The 20542-nt window shown below is 40.9% G+C and overlaps 1 protein-coding gene across 3 annotated transcripts in view; it reads right to left on the bottom strand.

The window, feature by feature from the left end:
• Positions 1–2152: 2152 nt before the first annotated feature.
• LOC306881663 (dynamin-1-like) overlaps positions 2153–20542 on the bottom strand; it is a 44741-nt gene continuing 26351 nt past the window's right edge. For 2 of the 3 annotated variants that reach the window (XM_079435852.1, XM_079435853.1), the window contains 7 exons: positions 13746–13859; positions 11700–11809; positions 11286–11397; positions 10331–10495; positions 9103–9338; positions 8768–8941; positions 2153–3722 (listed from right to left, as the gene is read on the bottom strand). In XM_079435852.1, coding sequence (XP_079291978.1) covers positions 3680–3722; positions 8768–8941; positions 9103–9338; positions 10331–10495; positions 11286–11397; positions 11700–11809; positions 13746–13859 — 954 coding nt within the window. In that variant the 3' untranslated portion in view covers positions 2153–3679. Of the gene's footprint in view, positions 3723–8767; positions 8942–9102; positions 9339–10330; positions 10496–11285; positions 11398–11699; positions 11810–13745; positions 13860–20177; positions 20208–20542 lie in introns of all 3 variants that reach the window. The other variant, XM_079435851.1, reaches the window with a different exon arrangement.

Here is a 20542-nt window from a genome sequence, read left to right as displayed (position 1 = left end):
CCTAAAATTACAAAGAAGAACACCCAATAATGCATGTAGGGCAGAATTAGGCCGTTTCCCATTGATTATAAATATACAAAAAAGATCCCTCAAATTCTGGATGCATCTAAAATCAAGTCCCAGAGAATCGCTAAATTTTAAAGCACAACAAACCCAAGAACTGAACCCTGAAAAGAGTCCACTCAGTCAGCTGGTTCTGAGACTTACTAACCTGACTAACTCTACTAACACTAACCAGTCTCAGACCAGCACTGCTTCTCACCCAAACATCAAAATAAATCAGATTATCAAACAATCTAAACATATATATCTGGAACATTGGGATCAAGAAACCACACACACACACACACACACACACACACACAGACTCACTCACACACACACACACACACACACACACACACAGACTCACTCACACACACACACACACACACACACACAGACTCACTCACTCACTCACTCACACACACACACACACACACACACAGACTCACTCACTCACTCACTCACACACACACACACACACACACACACACAGACTCACTCACACACACACACACACACACACACACACACACAGACTCACTCACACACACACACACACACACACACACACACACACACACACACAGACTCACTCACTCACTCACACACACACACACACACACACACACACACACACACACACACACACACACACACACAGACTCACTCACTCACTCACACACACACACACACACACACACACACACACAGACTCACTCACACACACACACACACACACACAGACTCACTCACTCACACACACACACACACACACACACACACACACACACACAGACTCACTCACACACACACACACACACACACACACACACAGACTCACTCACACACACACACACACACACACACACACACACACACACACACAGACTCACTCACACACACACACACACACACACACACACACACACACACACACACAGACTCACTCACACACACACACACACACACACAGACTCACTCACTCACTCACACACACACACACACACACACACACACAGACTCACTCACTCACTCACACACACACACACACACACACACACACACACACACACACACACACACAGACTCACTCACTCACTCACACTCACACACATACACACACACACACACAGACTCACTCACACACACACACACACACACACACACACAGACTCACTCACTCACTCACACACACACACACACACACACACACACACACACACACACAGACTCACTCACACACACACACACACACACACACAGACTCACTCACTCACTCACACACACACACACACACACACACACACACACACACAGACTCACTCACTCACTCACACTCACACACATACACACACACAGACTCACTCACTCACTCACACACACACACAGACTCACTCACACACACACACACACACACAGACTCACTCACACACACACACACACACACACAGACTCACTCACTCACTCACACACACACACACACACACACACACACACACACACACACACACACACACAGACTCACTCACACACACACACACACACACACAGACTCACTCACTCACTCACTCACTCACACACACACACACACACACACACACAGACTCACTCACACACACACACACACACACAGACTCACTCACTCACTCACACACACACACACACACACACACACACACACACAGACTCACTCACTCACTCACACACACACACACACACACACACACACACAGACTCACTCACTCACTCACACTCACACACATACACACACACACACACAGACTCACTCACTCACTCACACACACACACACACACACACGATCACGCTCTTCTATAACAGCAGGTGATAACCTCAAAGGAGCTCTGCTGTAGATGCAGTGTTATTCAGAGTCTGCACAGCTTATAGATGTGTTATTATTTCATCATCAGGGTGTTGTGTTTGTGTGTTGAAGTGATTCTGCAGAGCTTGAGCGCTTCAAATCAAAACGTTATGAGCGACTGAAATTAGCACAACAGCTTCTTTGTGAAAAACCTGAAACATAAAACTGGGCTTTTGAGAGAAACTTTACATCACCATCCACACGAAACAAACAGGAATTAGACACTGCAGATTCTCATTTTATTCTATTTTCCATAATAGATTTTATTTAATACATATAGAGGTACAGTACATCAAGCCATAATGAAACACAGAAAGAGTGAGGCGCTCAAATCTGGTGTTTTCTCCACGATTAAAACTATGCAGCTGTCTGCTGGAGGAAAGTTTCTGAGAACAGCAAACAGCTAAAGCACATTTTCCAGCATTCATTTCCAATGCCGTCATATGAATGTATTATATAATGTGCCGTCTGAGCCTCAGATCTGCTCCTAAACAAACGCTATCTCATCAGGTCTCTAAAATACTTCATGTGTGCATAGCTATAGTCTGAGTGACTAACATAAAGAAGACAACCTCCGTCTGATGAACAGAAGTCAGAGAGAGGCTGGATGTCTCTGAAGATCATGTGTAGATCTCACCATCATGATGCTCTTGTGGCTGGTTTCTGAGCTATATCAAGCTCAGCATTCCTTCATTCAGACAAACCCTGCTTCATTCAGTCTCTCTCTGCTCTCTAGCGTATGTGTGTTTATGGGAGCAAACAGCAGGCAGTTTTAACCAGGTTCAATGTCATCAGACCAGTAAATGAAATACAAGGACACATTTGAACAAGCACAACGTCTCTGATTCACAAACCTGCAGATAATATATCCATATATTCATGTTTTTAATTATGAACGTGAAAATAACACATCAGCATTGCTGGAGAATCCCTGCATACTTGTCTTAAATTCCTTATTTAGTCCTTTTGAAGAATGCTATAATGTGTCTTGAGTTACTTAACATGAGTACAGTAGCAAATGACATCATCAATGCTTAAATATCACTAATGCAATGAACAGACACGACACTAAACTACTGCTAGATTTATTGCAAAGTAATGGATGATGTCTCGTGTTGAGTTCATCTGAAACATGTACAGTACATAGAGTTGAGTTTCTACACAGCAGAACAGGTGTATACTGCACTTCCAGAGACTTTGGTTGAACATTTTGGATTAACTGTCATCAACTAGTATGGCAAGCAGGTGGCGCTATTCACAAAGATGAATATATTTCATATTTTAGTGCACATATAAGTGTTTGCAGACAATGACGTCTAAAGATGCCTGCGAGTAACAACAAAACCAGTGTTCACAACTAAGAATTAAAGGTCTTCTCTGAGCCTTTTCAATGACAAACAACATTACGAAATAAAAACATTAATAATTTAAATGTAAAGACAAATATCACATAACCTTAATCTTTTATCTCTTAATTTAGCCACACACACACACACTCTTCCAGACTTACACTAATATATACCGCTCACACACACGATGGTAGAATATGACACAAGTATGTGAACACGCCTAAAATGAAGGAACATGCATGGCTAGAAACGTGACTGCTGTGCTGGCGCTTTAGGAAGAGAAGCACAGCAGCGCCACGAAGGGTTGTGTGAAGATGATCTGAAGCACAGGCACTGACAGACAACACAAGCACTGCTATCACAGACGAGATCACTGGACATGCAGGGCTGCGGGACACACGCCGCTCACGGGGGAAGCTGTCGGGTCGGGGAGGGTGGAGGACGGCGACTGAGTTACAAGAAGAAGAAGAAAGTGGTTCGTGGCAGCAGAAGCGTTGAGGAAGGCAATGGATGGCAGGGTAAGAGACAGAAAAGACAGAATTAGTATCTGTAAGCAGTCTAGTATTAGAAGACAGTCAGACAGCATTTGCATGTTAATTTATACACAGTGGAGGCCAAAATGATCACAACACTAGTATATCAGCAGCTAAAAATGGTTTTAAGTCAGTTATTTCTCTCTTTTGCTGTAGTGTGTCAGTAGGAAATATCAGTTTACATTTCCAAACATTCATTTAGCCATTAATCCAGTGAGATGTTTGAGATGTGATCTGACCATCATCAGTCTGTCTGGAATGACATGAAGAAACAGAACAAACTGAGACTAAATCCAGAAGAACTGTGTCTCTGCTTCAAGAAACCTCCTGCAAAGCTGCAGTGCTGTTAAAATTTTAGACACTTGTGTAAAAATGCTGTAAAATGAGGATGCTGTCAAAAAATAATGCCATAAATAGATTTTCTTTATCAATTCATTTCTACAACCTGAATTCCGGAAATGTTAGGATGTTTTTTTAAACACTTTTATCCACTAAATGAGCTCATTTCAAATGTGATGCCTTCTAAAGGTCTCAAAAAAGTTAGCACGGGAGCAAATAAAGGGCTGAAAAAACAAGAAATATTGAAAAGATTCAGCTGGGAGAACATTTAGCATCTAATAGAGTTAATTGACATCAGGTCTGCAACATGATTAGCTATTGATAGTTTTCAGTCACGTGAGCGGCTCAAAGACTGGGAGGGCAAAACATCCACAGAACTGCTGCACAGGCGTGTCAATCTTTATCTGTTTCACAGACGCAAATATTTTGATCACCTCTCAAAAGAATAAAACAAAGGTATTTCTGAACAAAATGCAAGTTTTGGCCACTTGCAATCCATATTAAGCACCCGCGGCAGCATTTCAATCATAAACTGTGCGACAAAACGTTGTAAAAACACTTAAAGCGCCTTAATATATTTAAAACAGTAAACATTAAAAGAACAAATTCAGTATTCACAATATTAATGATGCATAGTTTACACAGGCAAGCAGATGAGGCCGGAACATGAACACCGTCCGCTTAACGGTTCAGTGTTTTCCTTCGTACGGTTTTCTATGGGAAGCCATTTAATGTGAAACTTTGCACATTGCGTTTATATTTTGGCTTCATCTTCTTGCCTGTACAAAATATACATCATCAATAAGGTGTCCACTGAATCTCGCCTTTTAATATCTGCGTTTTACTACATTATTACTTCATACAATCTGTGTAAAAATAGCTGGCGGTGAGTGGAGCAAAGCTGCGTTTTGCCCCCCAGGTGGGCGTTCCTGTAAGGGTGTGACATCACGTGAAAACTATCAATAAAAGACATGTCTTAGAGAGGCAGAGTCTCTCAGGTAAAGACGGGCAGAGGCTCTCCAATCTGGGAAAGAGTGCGTAAAAAGATTGTGGAATACTTTAAAAACAACGTTCCTCAACGTCAAATTGCAAAGGCTTTGCAAATCTCATCATCTACAGCGCATAACATCATCAAAAGATTCAGGGACACTGGAGAAATCTCTGTGCATAAGGGACAAGGCCAAAGACCTTTGTTGGATCAAAGTGGAAAAGTGTTCTATGGTCAGATAAATCCAAATTTAACATTTTTGTTGTAAATCACGGACGCTGTGTCCTCCGGGCTAAAGAGGAGGGAGACCTTCCAGCGTGTTATCAGCGTTCAGTTCAGAAGCCAGCATCTCTGATGGTATGGGGGTGCATAAGTGCATACGGTATGGGCAGCTTGCATGTTTTGGAAGGCACTATGAATGCTGAAAGCTATGTAAAGGTTTTAGAGCAACATATGCTCCCCTCCAGATGATGTGTATTTCAGGGAAGGCCTTGTGTATTTCAGCAGGACAATGCAAAATCACATACTGCCGCTATTATACAGTGGGGTCCCCCAAGGCTGTGTTCTTAGTCCAGCACTCTACTCTTTGTTTACATATGACTGCACCTCCTCCCACAATTCAAATACCCTCATTAAATTTGCAGACGATACAACCTTAGTGGGACGCATAACTGACAATGATGAAACTGCATACAGAGAGGAGGTCCAGATACTAACTACTTGGTGCAAGGACAATAACCTCATTCTAAATACAAAAAAAACAAAAGAAATTATAATAGATTTCAGGAGAAGCAAAAAAACACCCCACAATGGTCTGTGTATTAATGGAGAGGAGGTCGAGCGAGTCTCAAGTTTTAAATTTCTGGGAGTGTACATTACTGAGGACCTGACATGGAGCTTGAACACCACCTGCATCATTAAGAGAGCTCAGCAGAGACTGTTCTTCCTGAGGACCCTGAGACGCAACAAGCTTCCCCGGAAGCTGCTGATCAGCTTCTACCGCTGCACAATAGAAAGTGTCTTAACATACTGCTGTACTGTGTGGTATTCTAGTTGCACTGTTGCGGACAAAAAAGATTTACAGCGGGTTGTGAAGACAGCTGAAAGGATTGTTGGCTCCCCACTTCCAAACTTGTGTGATATCCACTCAAATCGTCTCTACACACGGGCAACAAACATCCAGCAGGACCCCTCACACCCCGGAAACTACTTTTTCACCACCCTCCCCTCAGGTAGACTGAGAACTCCAAGAACACACACTAATAGGCTACAGAACAGTTTCTTCCCCAGAGCTGTGGACAGGCTGCAGAAATCATAGTAACCTCTACCAACATCACTAACATTCAGTTTCCCTATAAAACATGTACATTGACACTTACACAACATACAATATACATAACTTATATGTGCAGACAAGCTGTAACACATGGGCCAATTGCAATAACGGACTTTATGCAATAATGGCCCTTCGAATTTTGAGTGTCTTAAATGTGGTTAATGGACTATGGGCACAATTGAATGATCTCTGTGCAATAGCTTGTGTTTTAGGTTTTTTATATTTTTAATATTTTTAGAGTATTTATTTATATTATGGGTTGAATGTATCATAATGTTAATGTGTGTAAATGTTTACTTCAATGCTGCTAATTAGATTGCTCTAACATAATTTCGTTGTATAAGCATATGCAATGATAATAAAGATCAAATCAAATCAAATCAAATCAAATCAAATTACAACAGCATGGCTAGAAGAGTCTGGGTGCTGAATTGGTCTGCCTGCAGTCCAGATCTTTCACCTATAGACAACATTTGGCCCATCATTAAACGAAGAATATGTCAAAGACGACCACGAACTCTTCAGCAGCTGGAAACCTATATCAGGCAAGAATGGGACCAAATTCCAACACTAAAACGCCAGAAACTCGTAACCTCGATGCCCAGACGTCTTCAAACTGTTTTGAAAAGAAGAGGAGATGCTACACCATGATAAACATGCCCCCGTCCCAAATATTCTGAGACCTGTAGCAGGCATCAAATTTGAAAGGAGCTCATTTTGTGCATAAAATTGTCAAATTTCTCACTTTAAACTTTTGTTATATTATCTATGTTCTATTGTGAATAAAATATTGGCTCATGTGATTTGAAATTCTTTTCATTTTATTCAAATTAAAAAATGTCCCAACATTTCTGGAATTCGGGTTGTATTATCTAAACTAAATCAACATGTGTTGTGAGCATGCTTTGTGTTTAAAGCAGCTTTTGTCCTCGGTGCTCTTGAGCAGAGTTTCTCAGGAGCTTTGCAGGAGGTTTCTTGAAGCAGAGACACAGTTCTTCTGGATTTAGTCTCAGTTTGTTCTGTTTCTTCATGTCATTCCAGACAGACTGATGATGATCAGATCACATCTCAAACATCTCACTGGATTATTACAATTAATGGCTAAATGAATGTTTGGAAATGTAAACTGATATTTCCTACTGACACTACAGCAAAAGATAGAAATAACTGACTTCAAACCATTTTAGCTGCTGAGAATACTAGTGTTGTAATCATTTTGGACACCACTGTATATGTGGTCACATGCATGTTGCTCTAGTACTGGAATTGTACTTAGATTTAGTGCTCTTGTAAAAACTGGTATTACTAGTGTAGTGCACAATCGTAGTGTGTAACCTTTGAAAGTATGAAAATAGGTACTAGAGACAAGTACGGAGTAAACATTACTACACAAGCCTGGTTTCATGCATCGCTATGCATTTAAATTTGTCCAAACATAATTCATAAACCAAGTATGTACTGCACTCTCAGTAATGCCACAAGGCTTGCTGTAGTAGTGTGTATTGGTGTAAAAGGTCGTTCCCTCCATCAGCTCTCTGGCTGAGAGAGGTTGTTAGGGTTAAAAGCATACTAAGCAATTTTTGAAAAATGCTTTTGACCACAGTGTCGGACCGTGTCCCAAAACACACTTGCAGCCAATCAGAAGTAAGGGTTGTGTCTTTTAATGATAGCGAGAAGAGAGCACTCCATTTGAGTGCACAGGACTGTTATTAGCAGATCAACTATAGATAGAGAGAACTGGAAGATAAATAAAGAGGAAAATATAAGAGAAACAAAACATTAACAAGAAGAGGTAGGTCCTGTGTAAATATTGGAGCATCTTTCCAGCGCTGGAGAGAACTCAAGTAGCGGGAAGGGTTCGAAGCGGATGCCGAGGTTGCGTTGTTTCTTCTTGATAGGTGAATAACGTTGATTTTACTTTGTTTCACAAACTTATCTGTGTTGGCTTTTGTGTGACTATGCTTGTGTGCCATCTTCACTTGTTTCCGTGATCGAAATATCAAAATATCAAAATAGGGGCGAGGTCCTGTTGGGCTATGGGCATGTTTGTTTTGGTGCTTTCCAATATAAACATCGTTTAGCAAAAATCGCTTAGTGCATCTTTAAGTGTGTATCTACAGTATCTTGCAGTAGCTGAATATCTGTCATTTAACATTATGTGCTAATGTACTGCACAATGGCAATGTGTTGGTCAAGCATTCGAGCATGTGTTTGTGTGCTCGCGGGGAATGTTGTCATGTGATTAGAAGCACATGTAAGTAAAGAGGTCAGAGGGAGAAAGGCGGGTCAGATCTCACCTAGGAATGCTGGGAGGCGCTCGGTTGGGCCGGCTGGGAACCTGTGGGCTGTCGGCGCTGTTGTTCAAGGGCCCCAAGGGTCCGGGCCGGGATGGAGGCGGAGGAGCGCCTCTTCCAGCGGGTCTCTGTCCCGCAGACATCCGGCGCGGAGCCGTGGGGCTCGGTGGAGGAGACCTGCAGACCACAGAAACACTCTCACATCTGCACTCAGCCCTAAAGAGGAGGAAAACCACACCGGACGCCCGGGAGAATCCCTCACAGGACAACCTGGATCATTCCATCACTCAAACTGTTCCAGCTCCAACTACACGATTAACCCTTAAATGCATGGTTACCTGCGGGAGCCGCCACCGGCGCTCAGCCAGGAGTTATCCACCGGTGGAGGCAGCGGTGTGGAGATGGTGGTGGTGGAGATGTCTCCGATGATGGCCAGCGCTTCTTTCAGAGCGTGGTGTGTGCGCAGAACCTCCTCGCGCCGCTGAACCTGCTCCTGAGACTCGTCCATCAGCGCGTTCTGATCTCCGGCCGAGTACAGCTGCGCCAGGAGATCCGCGTTAATGAAGTCCTTCACCTGAGGAACAGCAGCATGATTGTAATTAGCTCATATGTGACCCTGGACCACAAAACCAATCATAACGGTCAAGTTTTGGAAAATGTAGATTTATGCATCATTTGAAAGCTGAATAAATAATCTTTCCATTGATGTATGGTTTGTTAGGATCGGACAATATTTGTCTGAGATACAACTATTAGAAAATCTGGAATCTGAGGGAGCAAAAAAATCTAAATATTGAGAAAATCTCCTTTAAAGTTGTTCAAATGAAGTTCTTAGCAATGCATATTACTAATCAAAAATTAAGTTGATATATTTATGGTAGGAAATGTACAAAATATCTTCATGGAACATGATCTTAATATCCTAATGATTTTTGTCATAAAAGAGAAATGTATAATTTTGATCCATACAATGTATTGTTGGCTATTGCTACAGATATACCTGTGTTACTCATGACTGCTTCTGTGCTGCAGGGACACAGATGTGTGTGTGTGTGTGTGTGTGTGTGTGCATGTGTGTGTGCATGTGTGTGTGTGTGTGTGTGTGTGTGTGTGTGTGTAAAGCATTCTAATTAATTTTACCTCTAGTCAGATATGTGTTCTGCTACTGAATCAATGTTAAGAAGCTTTGCTCAGCAAAATTATTTTTTATTTTGCGCATCTGAAATATATTTAATTAATTGTAGTCTGAATTGCAAAATGTTTTGATTTTTACATGTTTACATCTATATGGAGTTAAAAACAATCACTACAATTTTTGGAAATGTTTTTTAGGCAAAGTCGGAGTCAGATTCAAAGTCATTTTTTGTCACTCGAGACGTGACTTGTATAACTTTGTACATGATGCAGTAATGTTGACTACAGCTGTGTTGGAATCACACGAGAGCTTCTCAGACAGAGTGTATGCGTGAGTGTTTAACTACAGTAATGCTCCTGACCAGCAGATCCTGTGCTCCGGTCTAATGTCAAAGATCATGCGGTCATATCACGCTCACAGAGCATCCTTACGTTATTGATCATGAGATGCATGATGCTCTTGGGCATGAGGTCGCGGATGCATTTGTTGACGATGGCCATGTAGGAGTCCACCAGGTTACGGATGGTCTCCACCTTCCTCTCCAGCTGAGGATCCATGGAGAAGTTCTCCGACGGGCCAGAACTCTCACTCTCCACCTGAGAGAAAGAGACCACAGCCAGTCAGAGCTCAGTCACGAGGAAGATGCTTCATGGTTGTCCTCCTCAGTAGAAATTGCGGTGAGAACTTTGCATCTCACCTAGAGATGATGAATTTATTAATTTCTTCATGAATAAACTTGAAAAATGTCTGTTTTTAGTACACTTCACCATACCCACGCTACAATCAGAGAATCATGTAAAACCCCGTAAGGCTTGAGATTATTTGTACAAAATACTGTATATAGAAATAATATGTATGAAAGTAATAAAACTAAATCGAACAACAATAAAATATGTTTTCTCATTAATAATTTCATTAACAATTTCATTAATCAGGGACCTACTTTCACAAAAAAAGCTAATTTCTGCTATTCTAGGCTCGCTTTGTAAATGTAATTTATAGACCAGTGCAAACTGTGTGCTTAATGCAAATGTAATTGGTCACATTTACAAAATCAGGTGATTATGTTTGATCTATGCACATGTATCTATGTATAGAGACAAAAGAATGAGGTTTAGAATCAGTGTAGAGTACTGATCCTGTATATTTGTGAAGACTGATGATGGTACACCACCAAAAAAAAAAAAAAAACCCTCAGCTTTTGCTTTTATTTCTCTTCAAACAATAAAGAACATTAAGGAAATAGTGTAAAATCCTACCTTAATTAATTCAATTTTAAATACAAAAAATTAAAAACCTAAAAAAAAGCAGTTAAAGCTTGACATCAGGCTTCTTGCGATTCATATTGATGCGGGTAAAGACGTGAGATAGCGAGGAGTCACTGACCACAGCCCTCTCGGGATAAACGCCGGCGCGCAGCAGCGACGCTCTCCAGCTGTCCACCTCCTCCAGAGTGTCACACGCCAGCTCCAAGAAACGGTTGTCCTTGAAGACGTTCCTGAGAGAAAACCAGCCGTCACTCAAACGAGCCTCGTCCTCCATCACAAATCATCTCAGACAGCAGAGCATCGCAGGATTTCTGAAAACTCGACTAGCCCTAATTCCACTGGCATTGCTCCTCTGTTGTTACAGCTGTGCTCTGGACATGGCTATCCTCATAGAAATGGAATGATTATTTTAACTTTAGCGTTATAGTTATAGTTATTGGGCCTCAAGAGCTCAGTCATGGTGGTGAGCTCTTTCAGAAGCGATGACATGAAATGCTGAACACAGACAGCGAGCGAGAGAGCTGTGCTTTACCGTTGCTCTGTGTTGAAGATGGCAAACATGTGCTTGCTGGACATGAAGCTCTTCTCCACATCTCTGACCTTCAGATTGTCCAAGGGCAGCATGTACTTCTTCTCTTTCTCCTGCGGGATCCAGATAAAGCCATGGGTGAGCAGCAGAACCTGAACTGAACTAGTTAAACTGGTTAATCAAGATGTCATCAGTCTTTTCACACACATTCTGTTCATGATTCAACGGCTCCTAATGCAGCAGCTTCTGATAACGAAAGCAAAATCAGTGAAAACTGACTAAATAGTGCTAAGATAGGAGAGAAATGTAGGCACCTGGAAAGGAGAGTTTGATTAAACATGTAAAGATGAAGAAATGATGGTGGAGAATGAAGATACGAGAGCATGTGGAAGTCATCAGATCTGATGTTAGGATGGGATTGAAGAGGAGATCAACACATCAAATAAACAACATCACGCAGTCAAATCTCTGACTGTTAATGGATCAATCCTACAACAAATACTGCACCTCAAAGTCAGAAGAAGAGAATATAAAAGTACACTTTTATAAAGGAAATGAATTAAATATATACATATATATATTCTCATTACTCTAATCATCCTGTCTGGACACAGCGGGCCAGTTTTACTAACAGCTTGCACTAGCGCAAACCGTCTTTTGGTGTTAAAATAGTCCGGTCAGGTTTTACTAAAGACACGCAGTGAGGAATTAGCGCTGAAAAGGCGTGGACACAGTTATTTTTGTGCTTGATCTTATTTCATATGCATTTGTAGGAGGACAGTATTCAAATGAATCACGCAACGAGATTTACTAACGTTTGCGCTCGTTAAATTACTGGTATTTGCGCCATTATTTAACATCCAAAAAAACATGTCTTCAAGCAGGCGGTAGATTGCGCTGGTCGTTATGGAAATGAGATGTTGCGTCTTTGATCTTTAATGTGCTTTACTGTCAGTAAATCAGCCGCAGAATTCCCCCTGAATATGAATGCATGGAATCTTCTTTTCTTTTTTTGTAATAAACGTAATTGTAATGTAAAACATATGTTCACATTACAGTAATGATATTTTTGCAGGGAAATGTTTTTATTCTCTTTTGATTTCTGGGTGGAATAGGAGCCGTCATGTTTACAGTAGATTGACCGTACGGTACATTTCTGTGTGAAACGCTCTGGTCTTCAGCGATGACTGTGAGCTAAAGCGAAGGTTTGAGAAATATTCCCACAGAGGCACTCAGCCTCAACATCTGGAGCTCAGAGAGAGATCGGCAAACCTCTGGAAAACACACAGAGCAGATAAATCTCAGACTTCAGCGAGCAGCAGCACAAAGACAACAACCAGCTTGTTTTTCCTCTCTCTAGTCTTTAAGATGCCTTTGCTTCCAGTGCTAATGAGCGGGAGGATCTGACACACGAACACAAGGATATTTCATCTGAAAACACAGCTGGCATAGCTTCGCCAGACGCGAGTGTTCATACTATCTCTGGAACGCTGCGGCTTTGAATTCAGAGCTTAACGTTTCATCCAGCTAATGATGTTCATAATGCATAAAGTCTTGAACAAATCGATGGATTGCATACTGCTATGACCAAAGGCTCCAAAATATGAATGTATAATTTAAACAATTCAGAAATGTATCAAACTTTAGTGTTGAAGTCACAACAGTAAGAGCAGATGTATGTTTGTGCAGTGACAGTGCAGTTGGTTTGCATTTGTTGAGAGAAATCTGTCATGACATTTAAAGAATGTGCCCCTGTGTCGCTCATGTTTGATATGAATCTGTGTTTGAGTGTAAAGTGTTACAGTGACAGGAGGATGTGTGTGTGAATGTGCTGACTTCTGCTGCTAATATACTGTGATAAAACAGCACACGAAGCAACAGGAACAGTCTCTTCTCTCTCCAGTCATTGTCTGAGCTCCTGAAGCTTTCAGTGCAGTAAAATTATTCAGTGACATTATAATCATCAATCCCTCTCCTTCTTCATCCAGAGACAGTTTTCCCCATCGAATCGACTCCTGCTGCATCTTGAAAGCCTCTTATAATGCTCACCTCGTCATCCTTGAACCAGGACAGGCTCTCGGCGGTCAGCACGAACCAGTACTCCTTCGCTCCTCCCTTCATGATGCTGATGTTATTGATGGTCAGCCAGCCCTTACGGATCACCTGACGATAAAACCAGATGCGTCACGTCGCAAACACACACTTACATCAGAAACACAGCAGTGATCAGTGCAGGAGACACGGACGAATGTGGATGAATGAGGTGAGAAATCAGAGGTGTGGGACAGTAGCTGCGTCCCAAATCACGTACTTATGCACTATTTTATGACGTTTTTTGTCTTCACACTGAAAATTCCAAAAAGAAAAAGTGCACTTTAAATACCTGGATGATGCACTTTAATAACCGAAAAACTAAGCGTGGAATGTTGGACACCAGAGATTGTCTTACTATAGACATTTTTCCTGAACGCAGAATTCACGGCTGATTCTTAAAGCTGATAATCTAATGTTAAACCTATTAAAATGTTTTTAAAAAGGCTCCATAGCGCCATCACTTTACAGCGTCGCAATGACCGTCATTTGTCAGCGCCTCACTCCTCAGAGTTTAATGAGTCTGTAGATGACACGAAGCTGCCGACGTTAGCTGCAGTGAAATCAGATGGGCACTGTCTGAATGGGTTCCTATGGAGACCGGAACAGAAGAGCATCCAATCTGAAGTTATCTTAAAACCCAGCGATTGGGTTGTTTTCAACCAACAGTTGGGTTAAATGATTAACCCAGCCTTCTGGACAGTAACCCAACCACTGGGTCAAAACAACCCAATCGCTGGGTTTGCCCTTATTTTACCCAGCACTGGGTTGTATTTAACCCAGCATTTTTTAGAGTGTAGAATTTGTAATGGCGGCGCTCATCATTTACTCAGGAAAAAGGTCTATAGGGAGATATTATGTATTGTCAGTATATTAGAGTATTGTTTAGTGTAAAACATGTTGAAGATTAGCTGATAGTCTGTCGATTCATTAAATGATGTTTCCTCTAAAAAGCTGTTTATTCAGCGTAGTGAAGCCTATCCTCCACTGACATCCATAAAAAGAAATGGTATCTGGTCTCGTTTCCGTTATCTCTAGCCGTTACGCTTGTTTGGCTAAAGGTGGTTTCTAGTGGCTTTGTTGGACACTTCATGCACTCAACTGTTGCAGATTTAATTACGTAGTGAAAGGGAAGAGACTATCAAACTCTGATTATTAATGACAAAATAACCTTAAATAATTCATACACTACACGGTACATGGTGTATAAGTACATGGTGCATAAGTACATGGTGTATAAGTACATGGTGTATAAGTACATGGTGTATAAGTACATAGTGTATAGCGTGTCATTTGGGAAGCAGCTAGTGATTGAGTGCAGCTGACGTCAGATCAGTGATATTAATACAGCTGAACACAAACACTGCACAACTAGCATCTGAATTATCAGTCTATTTAAACCTTCATTAAACAAGTATGGCTGGATATTGATAAAAAACCATGTTCTGTACAACATGAACACAGGGCACTATATAGAGTACAGGGACTGATGTGAGACACAGTTGTGGCTAGAAGGGATACAGCTAAAACCGGAAGCTAACAATAAATTATCATTTTCTACCTATTAGATTGGGTTTTATTAACGTCCACATCTCCAACCCTAAACCTATCCCTTACAAAAATGCAAAAACAGTCATTATTGTTGTTCAGTGTGACAAAACATTACACTATATTGACGTGTGCATGCCCAGTAGACGAATCGGTATACCATCTAGCCTTAACTGTGAGACACACTAACGCTGTGTCCAAATTCAGGGTCTGCATCCTCCTTAGGATCCTTCCTACCCGGTTGAAGGAGGAGGGATCCTCCGACGTCCGCAAAACCCGGAAGTCGGTGTTTGTGAATTTGGACAGCCTACCCTTCTTTCAGTTCCCTCCCTTACCCGTTGCTCATATCCTGTCGCCTAGCAACCGTGACAGCGCCAAGCAAGAAGCGGGAAAATGGACAAACAAAGAGTTATTCTCCTCATTTTAATTCTTTTGGAAGAAATAAAGCAATTAAATAAATTAAATACTTTCTTTGCTCGTTGTCGGAGAGTTTTTTATATCAGACTACAAGACAGTCACATCCAGGTAAGCCATTATAGCCTATTTTTATTTGTTTTTAAGTATTCTACTAATTTCTCCTACAAATTCATTGAGCCGAAGCATAAACTTTAGCTTGTTTTGTCAGAGAAACTCCTCTCCCACTCCGCTACCGCTCGCTTCGTCCGCCATTACGCTCTGCCGAAAAGAATTATGGGATAGGTAGGACGGGAAAGGATCCACCACACCCATCCTTCCAATTCGGGGAAAAGGAGGACGTATTTGTGGGCCGCATTTGAAGGATCCTACGAATTTGGACAGCCTTCGTCGCGGCGCTGTGACGTAACATCCTTCAAATGAGTACTCCGAAGGATGCAGACCCTGAATTTGGACACAGCCTAACTGTTTCATTCCCACTGAACGAATGATTTAATGACTCACACAGTCTCTATCACCACCTACAGGTGTACCTGAGTAACTGCAGTCAATGTAACACCCCTTTACTAACCCAGCAGGCACCGGACGTCTGTTGGACATAACGTCGGACAGACGTTGCATTTTGGTTGAAAATGAAAATTGGGTTGACGCCAGTATTTGATGTCAATCTGACATTGACTTAACGTTGGGTTTTGGTTACACAACCTAAAAACAATAAAATATCAACGTCCGCTGAGGTCGATATTGGACATTAATTTAACATTGACATTAGACATCGAAGTTACATAGAATGTTGGTCACCTGACATCGCGACCGAAATTTAACCAAATATCAATGTCTTATGAGGTTGTGTGCCTGCTGGGAACACACAGTCTGTCTGAACAAACACTAACGAGTGCAGAGACACAATCAGTGAACGACTCAGATCTGTTATATCAGCACTATTAGACGAGCTCAGATAGAACACCTAAACTAACTGCTGTAAGATGCATAATAAAAATACTAATGATAAAATGTTAATTAATGACATATCATGAAAATCTGAATTTTACATGTTTAATAAGGGCTATAATCGGGTCCCATGTGCATCTACCAACCCTGTGACATAGAAAGGGGTCTTATTATAATATTACCACCCTTTAATATGCTAGTTTCCTCCCACAGCAATGCTGTAGCAGTTCTAACGCCACGGCAAACGTTTGAGCAAAGCAAGCTAACTGTTCTGTCTTTGGCTGCACTGATGAGCACAGAACACTGTTTAGAGTCCCAGCTTCAGAGGAGACAACAGAGCTGTGGATTTATTGATTTATTTACTGTATATTATGCTGCTGCCACGCAGATCTAATATAAACATTCCATTTCTTTCGCAGCTTTTTATTTTCACAGACATAACCCGCTGTTTTTGTAACTCGTGTGTGTTTTTAACAATCCTGTGTGCATTAGTTCACAGCTCTATTCTGGAAAAGTGGGAGGGGAGCAGCAACTCATTTGCATTTAAAGAGACATACACGAAAACAGCCTGTTTCTGCTTCCACTCAAAATAGGCATTTTCAAAATGATATAATAAATGATCTGTGAGGTATTTTGAGCTGAAACTCCACAGACACATTCTGGGGAAACCTAAGACTTATATTACATCTTGTAAAAGGAGCATAATAGGTCTCCTTTAAATTCATCTAGTCCTGACAGAACATTCATAAGCAACATTAATAATGATGGAGCTGCGCTGTGATTGGATGAAATGCTCAAAGCTGTTCCTCTTTGGCTGAAATCAACTGGAACACTGTATCGACCAATCAGCAGCCAGGATTACAACTGTCTGTTAACCATAACTGAAAGTAATTGATTTATTATGTACTAATCAGGGACGGGTAGTATTTCAAATACATGTATTTAAAATACGTATTTGAAATACAAAATACTATTTTGTATTTAAATACCTTTAAGTAAATACAAAAATACTTTTTTTGCCAATCAACCTCTTTATTAGACTGCTGATTTCCTGTATCAACTAGTTCAGACATGACACTTTCATTCATGTGAGCTGCAGCTGTATGATTTTTACAAAGCTCATCGTTCTGAGAAGCGAGGCGTGCTCTGATTGGCCAGCTATCCAGTGTGTTGTGATTGGCCGATTAGCTCAAGCGTGAAACGGAAATGTTAGGCCCATCACCGTATTGTGATGCTGTGTCCCAGCGCGACTACACAAAAACAATAAAACCCATTATAAACGAGGCATTTGCTGCATCCAGCGGGGACATAATTACTGATTATAATGACTTATACTGTCTTTTTAGGCATCGTGTTGCATCGCGCCGTGTAAACATTACCATGTCTGCATTTGTGATCGGAGAAACGAAAAACAACAAGCACTACTGCCTTGCCTCTATTACCCAGTTTGTTGGTATTTGACTCTGCCTGTTTAACTATTCTAATAAAGCTGCAAATGGATCCAACCCAGTCTGATCTATCACAACAGTTTGAATCGTCAGTGGCAAATTCTTTAATTAAGAAAACATACTTACAGGCTGTGAGTCAGAAGCAAAGTTGTAACTGTCCCACTTTATAGAAACAGTCTTTGAGCAGCCAGCATTGTAGCTACTCTCCCGGCATCAGGAAACAGTCCTCTGTAAAATGTGCTGCACACACTCTAATATTTGGGTTGAGCTGTTCTGGAACAGTGTTGTAAATACAACTTAACCACTGATTTCTAGTTGTGTCCTCTTTTGGAAGCCCAAACAAAGTACTTTCTCTTTCACAACGAAACACAGCGTCTCCAGAACATGATGCCGGCGGCAGCAACAACACTACAGCCAGAATAATAGCTCCGCCTTCTTTCTTTGCGTGTACATTTGGGCGGTGTTATGCAAATCTCCCCACACCGTGACGTAGACATGTGGGGTGTGTTTGAATGAGCTGTTTTAGGAGGTGTGGACGAGTCTTAACTTTTATAAAGAATATCTCTTTGGTTTTGAGACTTTAGTCTTTGCAACTTCAGGAATCTTATCAGTGTATGAACGTAAGACTCCAGAGAGAAAGGAACACTTGAAAACGCATCATATAACCCTTTTAAATTTGAATAAAATGTAGCATCCCATTCGTTGTCAACTATATAAGCATTCACAGTGCTATCTTTATAGTTAGCTTGTTGACAATTCTGGATTTTCAGTCAAATACATGCTGTTTTGCTGTGTATAAAACATATAAAATGCTTGAAATGGTTATTGCACTACTATGTGCATGACTTTAACATTAAAACAAGGTGATCTTGCTTTTGTGGGGAAAAAGCATACCTGTCCTGACCATGTTTAAAGTTCATGGCCTACACAACTCAGAAACTTGGGTATAAAAATGATAGTAGAAAATAGTAAAACAAATATGACAACAGCATGCATGTCCAATTTCCAACTAGAAGAGTCATATATACAAAATAAATAAATAAATGGACAGCCTGTGAAGGCAGCATAAGATAAGGTAAGGCTGTCATGGTCATCTGTACTGGTTAATTAAGGTTAAAATGGAACACCATTCAGATTTGTATTTAGTTAGCATGAAGGAGAAAAAGAACACTAGCAAGGGGAACATAGCATTAGCCCTAGTTAGTCTTGATAGTTTTTTTTGGTCAGATTTTGGTTTAATCAACGAGCTAATCAAATGTGTTCATTAAACTTTAAGCGTTACTGCTTGCTATAGCGATATGACAATATAAATGTTGGCGATGATATAAAGTGTAAATCAGTTGAACTTTTTCTATATCATTTATATATTGTGGTGGTATGCAAATATATTTGTGGAGGTTATAGTTGGCAGCTATTGACACTTCGAGCGATAAAGTATTTTGTGTATTTTCAAAATACAAAATACTGTATTTGTATATGAATACATTTACTCACATAGTATTTTGTATTTTTATTTTAAATACATTTTGATGTATTTGTGCCCATCTCTGGTACTAATACCATCTCTGGTCCAGTCTCCAACATGCGTGATCATGCATCCATCTGCTGTCAAGAGTCTCTGGTGTGAGACATTACATACAGTGCTCTGTGTTTGCCATCAAACAAGCCGTTCAGAAGTATTCACACCCTTCATCCATCTCCTCTCAGTACCACAAAAAACAGATCTGTGATGCCTTAGCAAATCTATTCAAGAGAAAAACTGAAATATGAAATAATAATAGATTTTGCTTTGTCATCATGTGGTATGTAGTGTAGAGGTGAAAAAACAAGAGTATTATAGAATAAGGCTGCAAGATAACAAAATGTGGAAGAGTGAAAGGGTTTGAATCCTTCCTGAATGCAGTGTGAGAAAGACTTAAACACACAGATCTGAAGAAACCGTCCTCTGGTTCATGCAGTGAACTCAACTACATCTCTACTGCTGCATCACACCAGTGCATTCATTACACACATCAGCCTGACGTCTTACAATGATGCCAGCAGCTGGAGGAGACGAGGCCTGAAGAGACACACACACACACACACACACACGCATGGGTTTATGCTCAAGATCTCCTTCATTAAAGCCCAGTGTTCACTAATGGATCACTGGATCCTCCAAACGCTGCTCTCTCATCAGTGCACCACGTCACCACACTGATCCTAAACCAGTCAGACGAGCTTCTGCAGTCACTGAAACAACCCTGACTGATCCTCAAATGCTCCTAGTAACAAATTAAACTTGTGTCTGACACGCTCCTGAAGAAAACTTCAAAACGTCCACTGTGCATTCATTATCCTCTGAAATGTACATTTTAAATCACATTTGATGCTTCAGATTCCATTTCTTTTCCA

The sequence above is a fragment of the Barbus barbus genome (genome assembly GCF_936440315.1).
Source record: "Barbus barbus genome assembly, chromosome: 15".
In the NCBI taxonomy this organism is placed as follows: Eukaryota; Metazoa; Chordata; class Actinopteri; order Cypriniformes; family Cyprinidae; genus Barbus; species Barbus barbus.
Note: the sequence above shows the minus strand (reverse complement) of the source record. Positions and strands in the feature narration are given on the sequence as shown.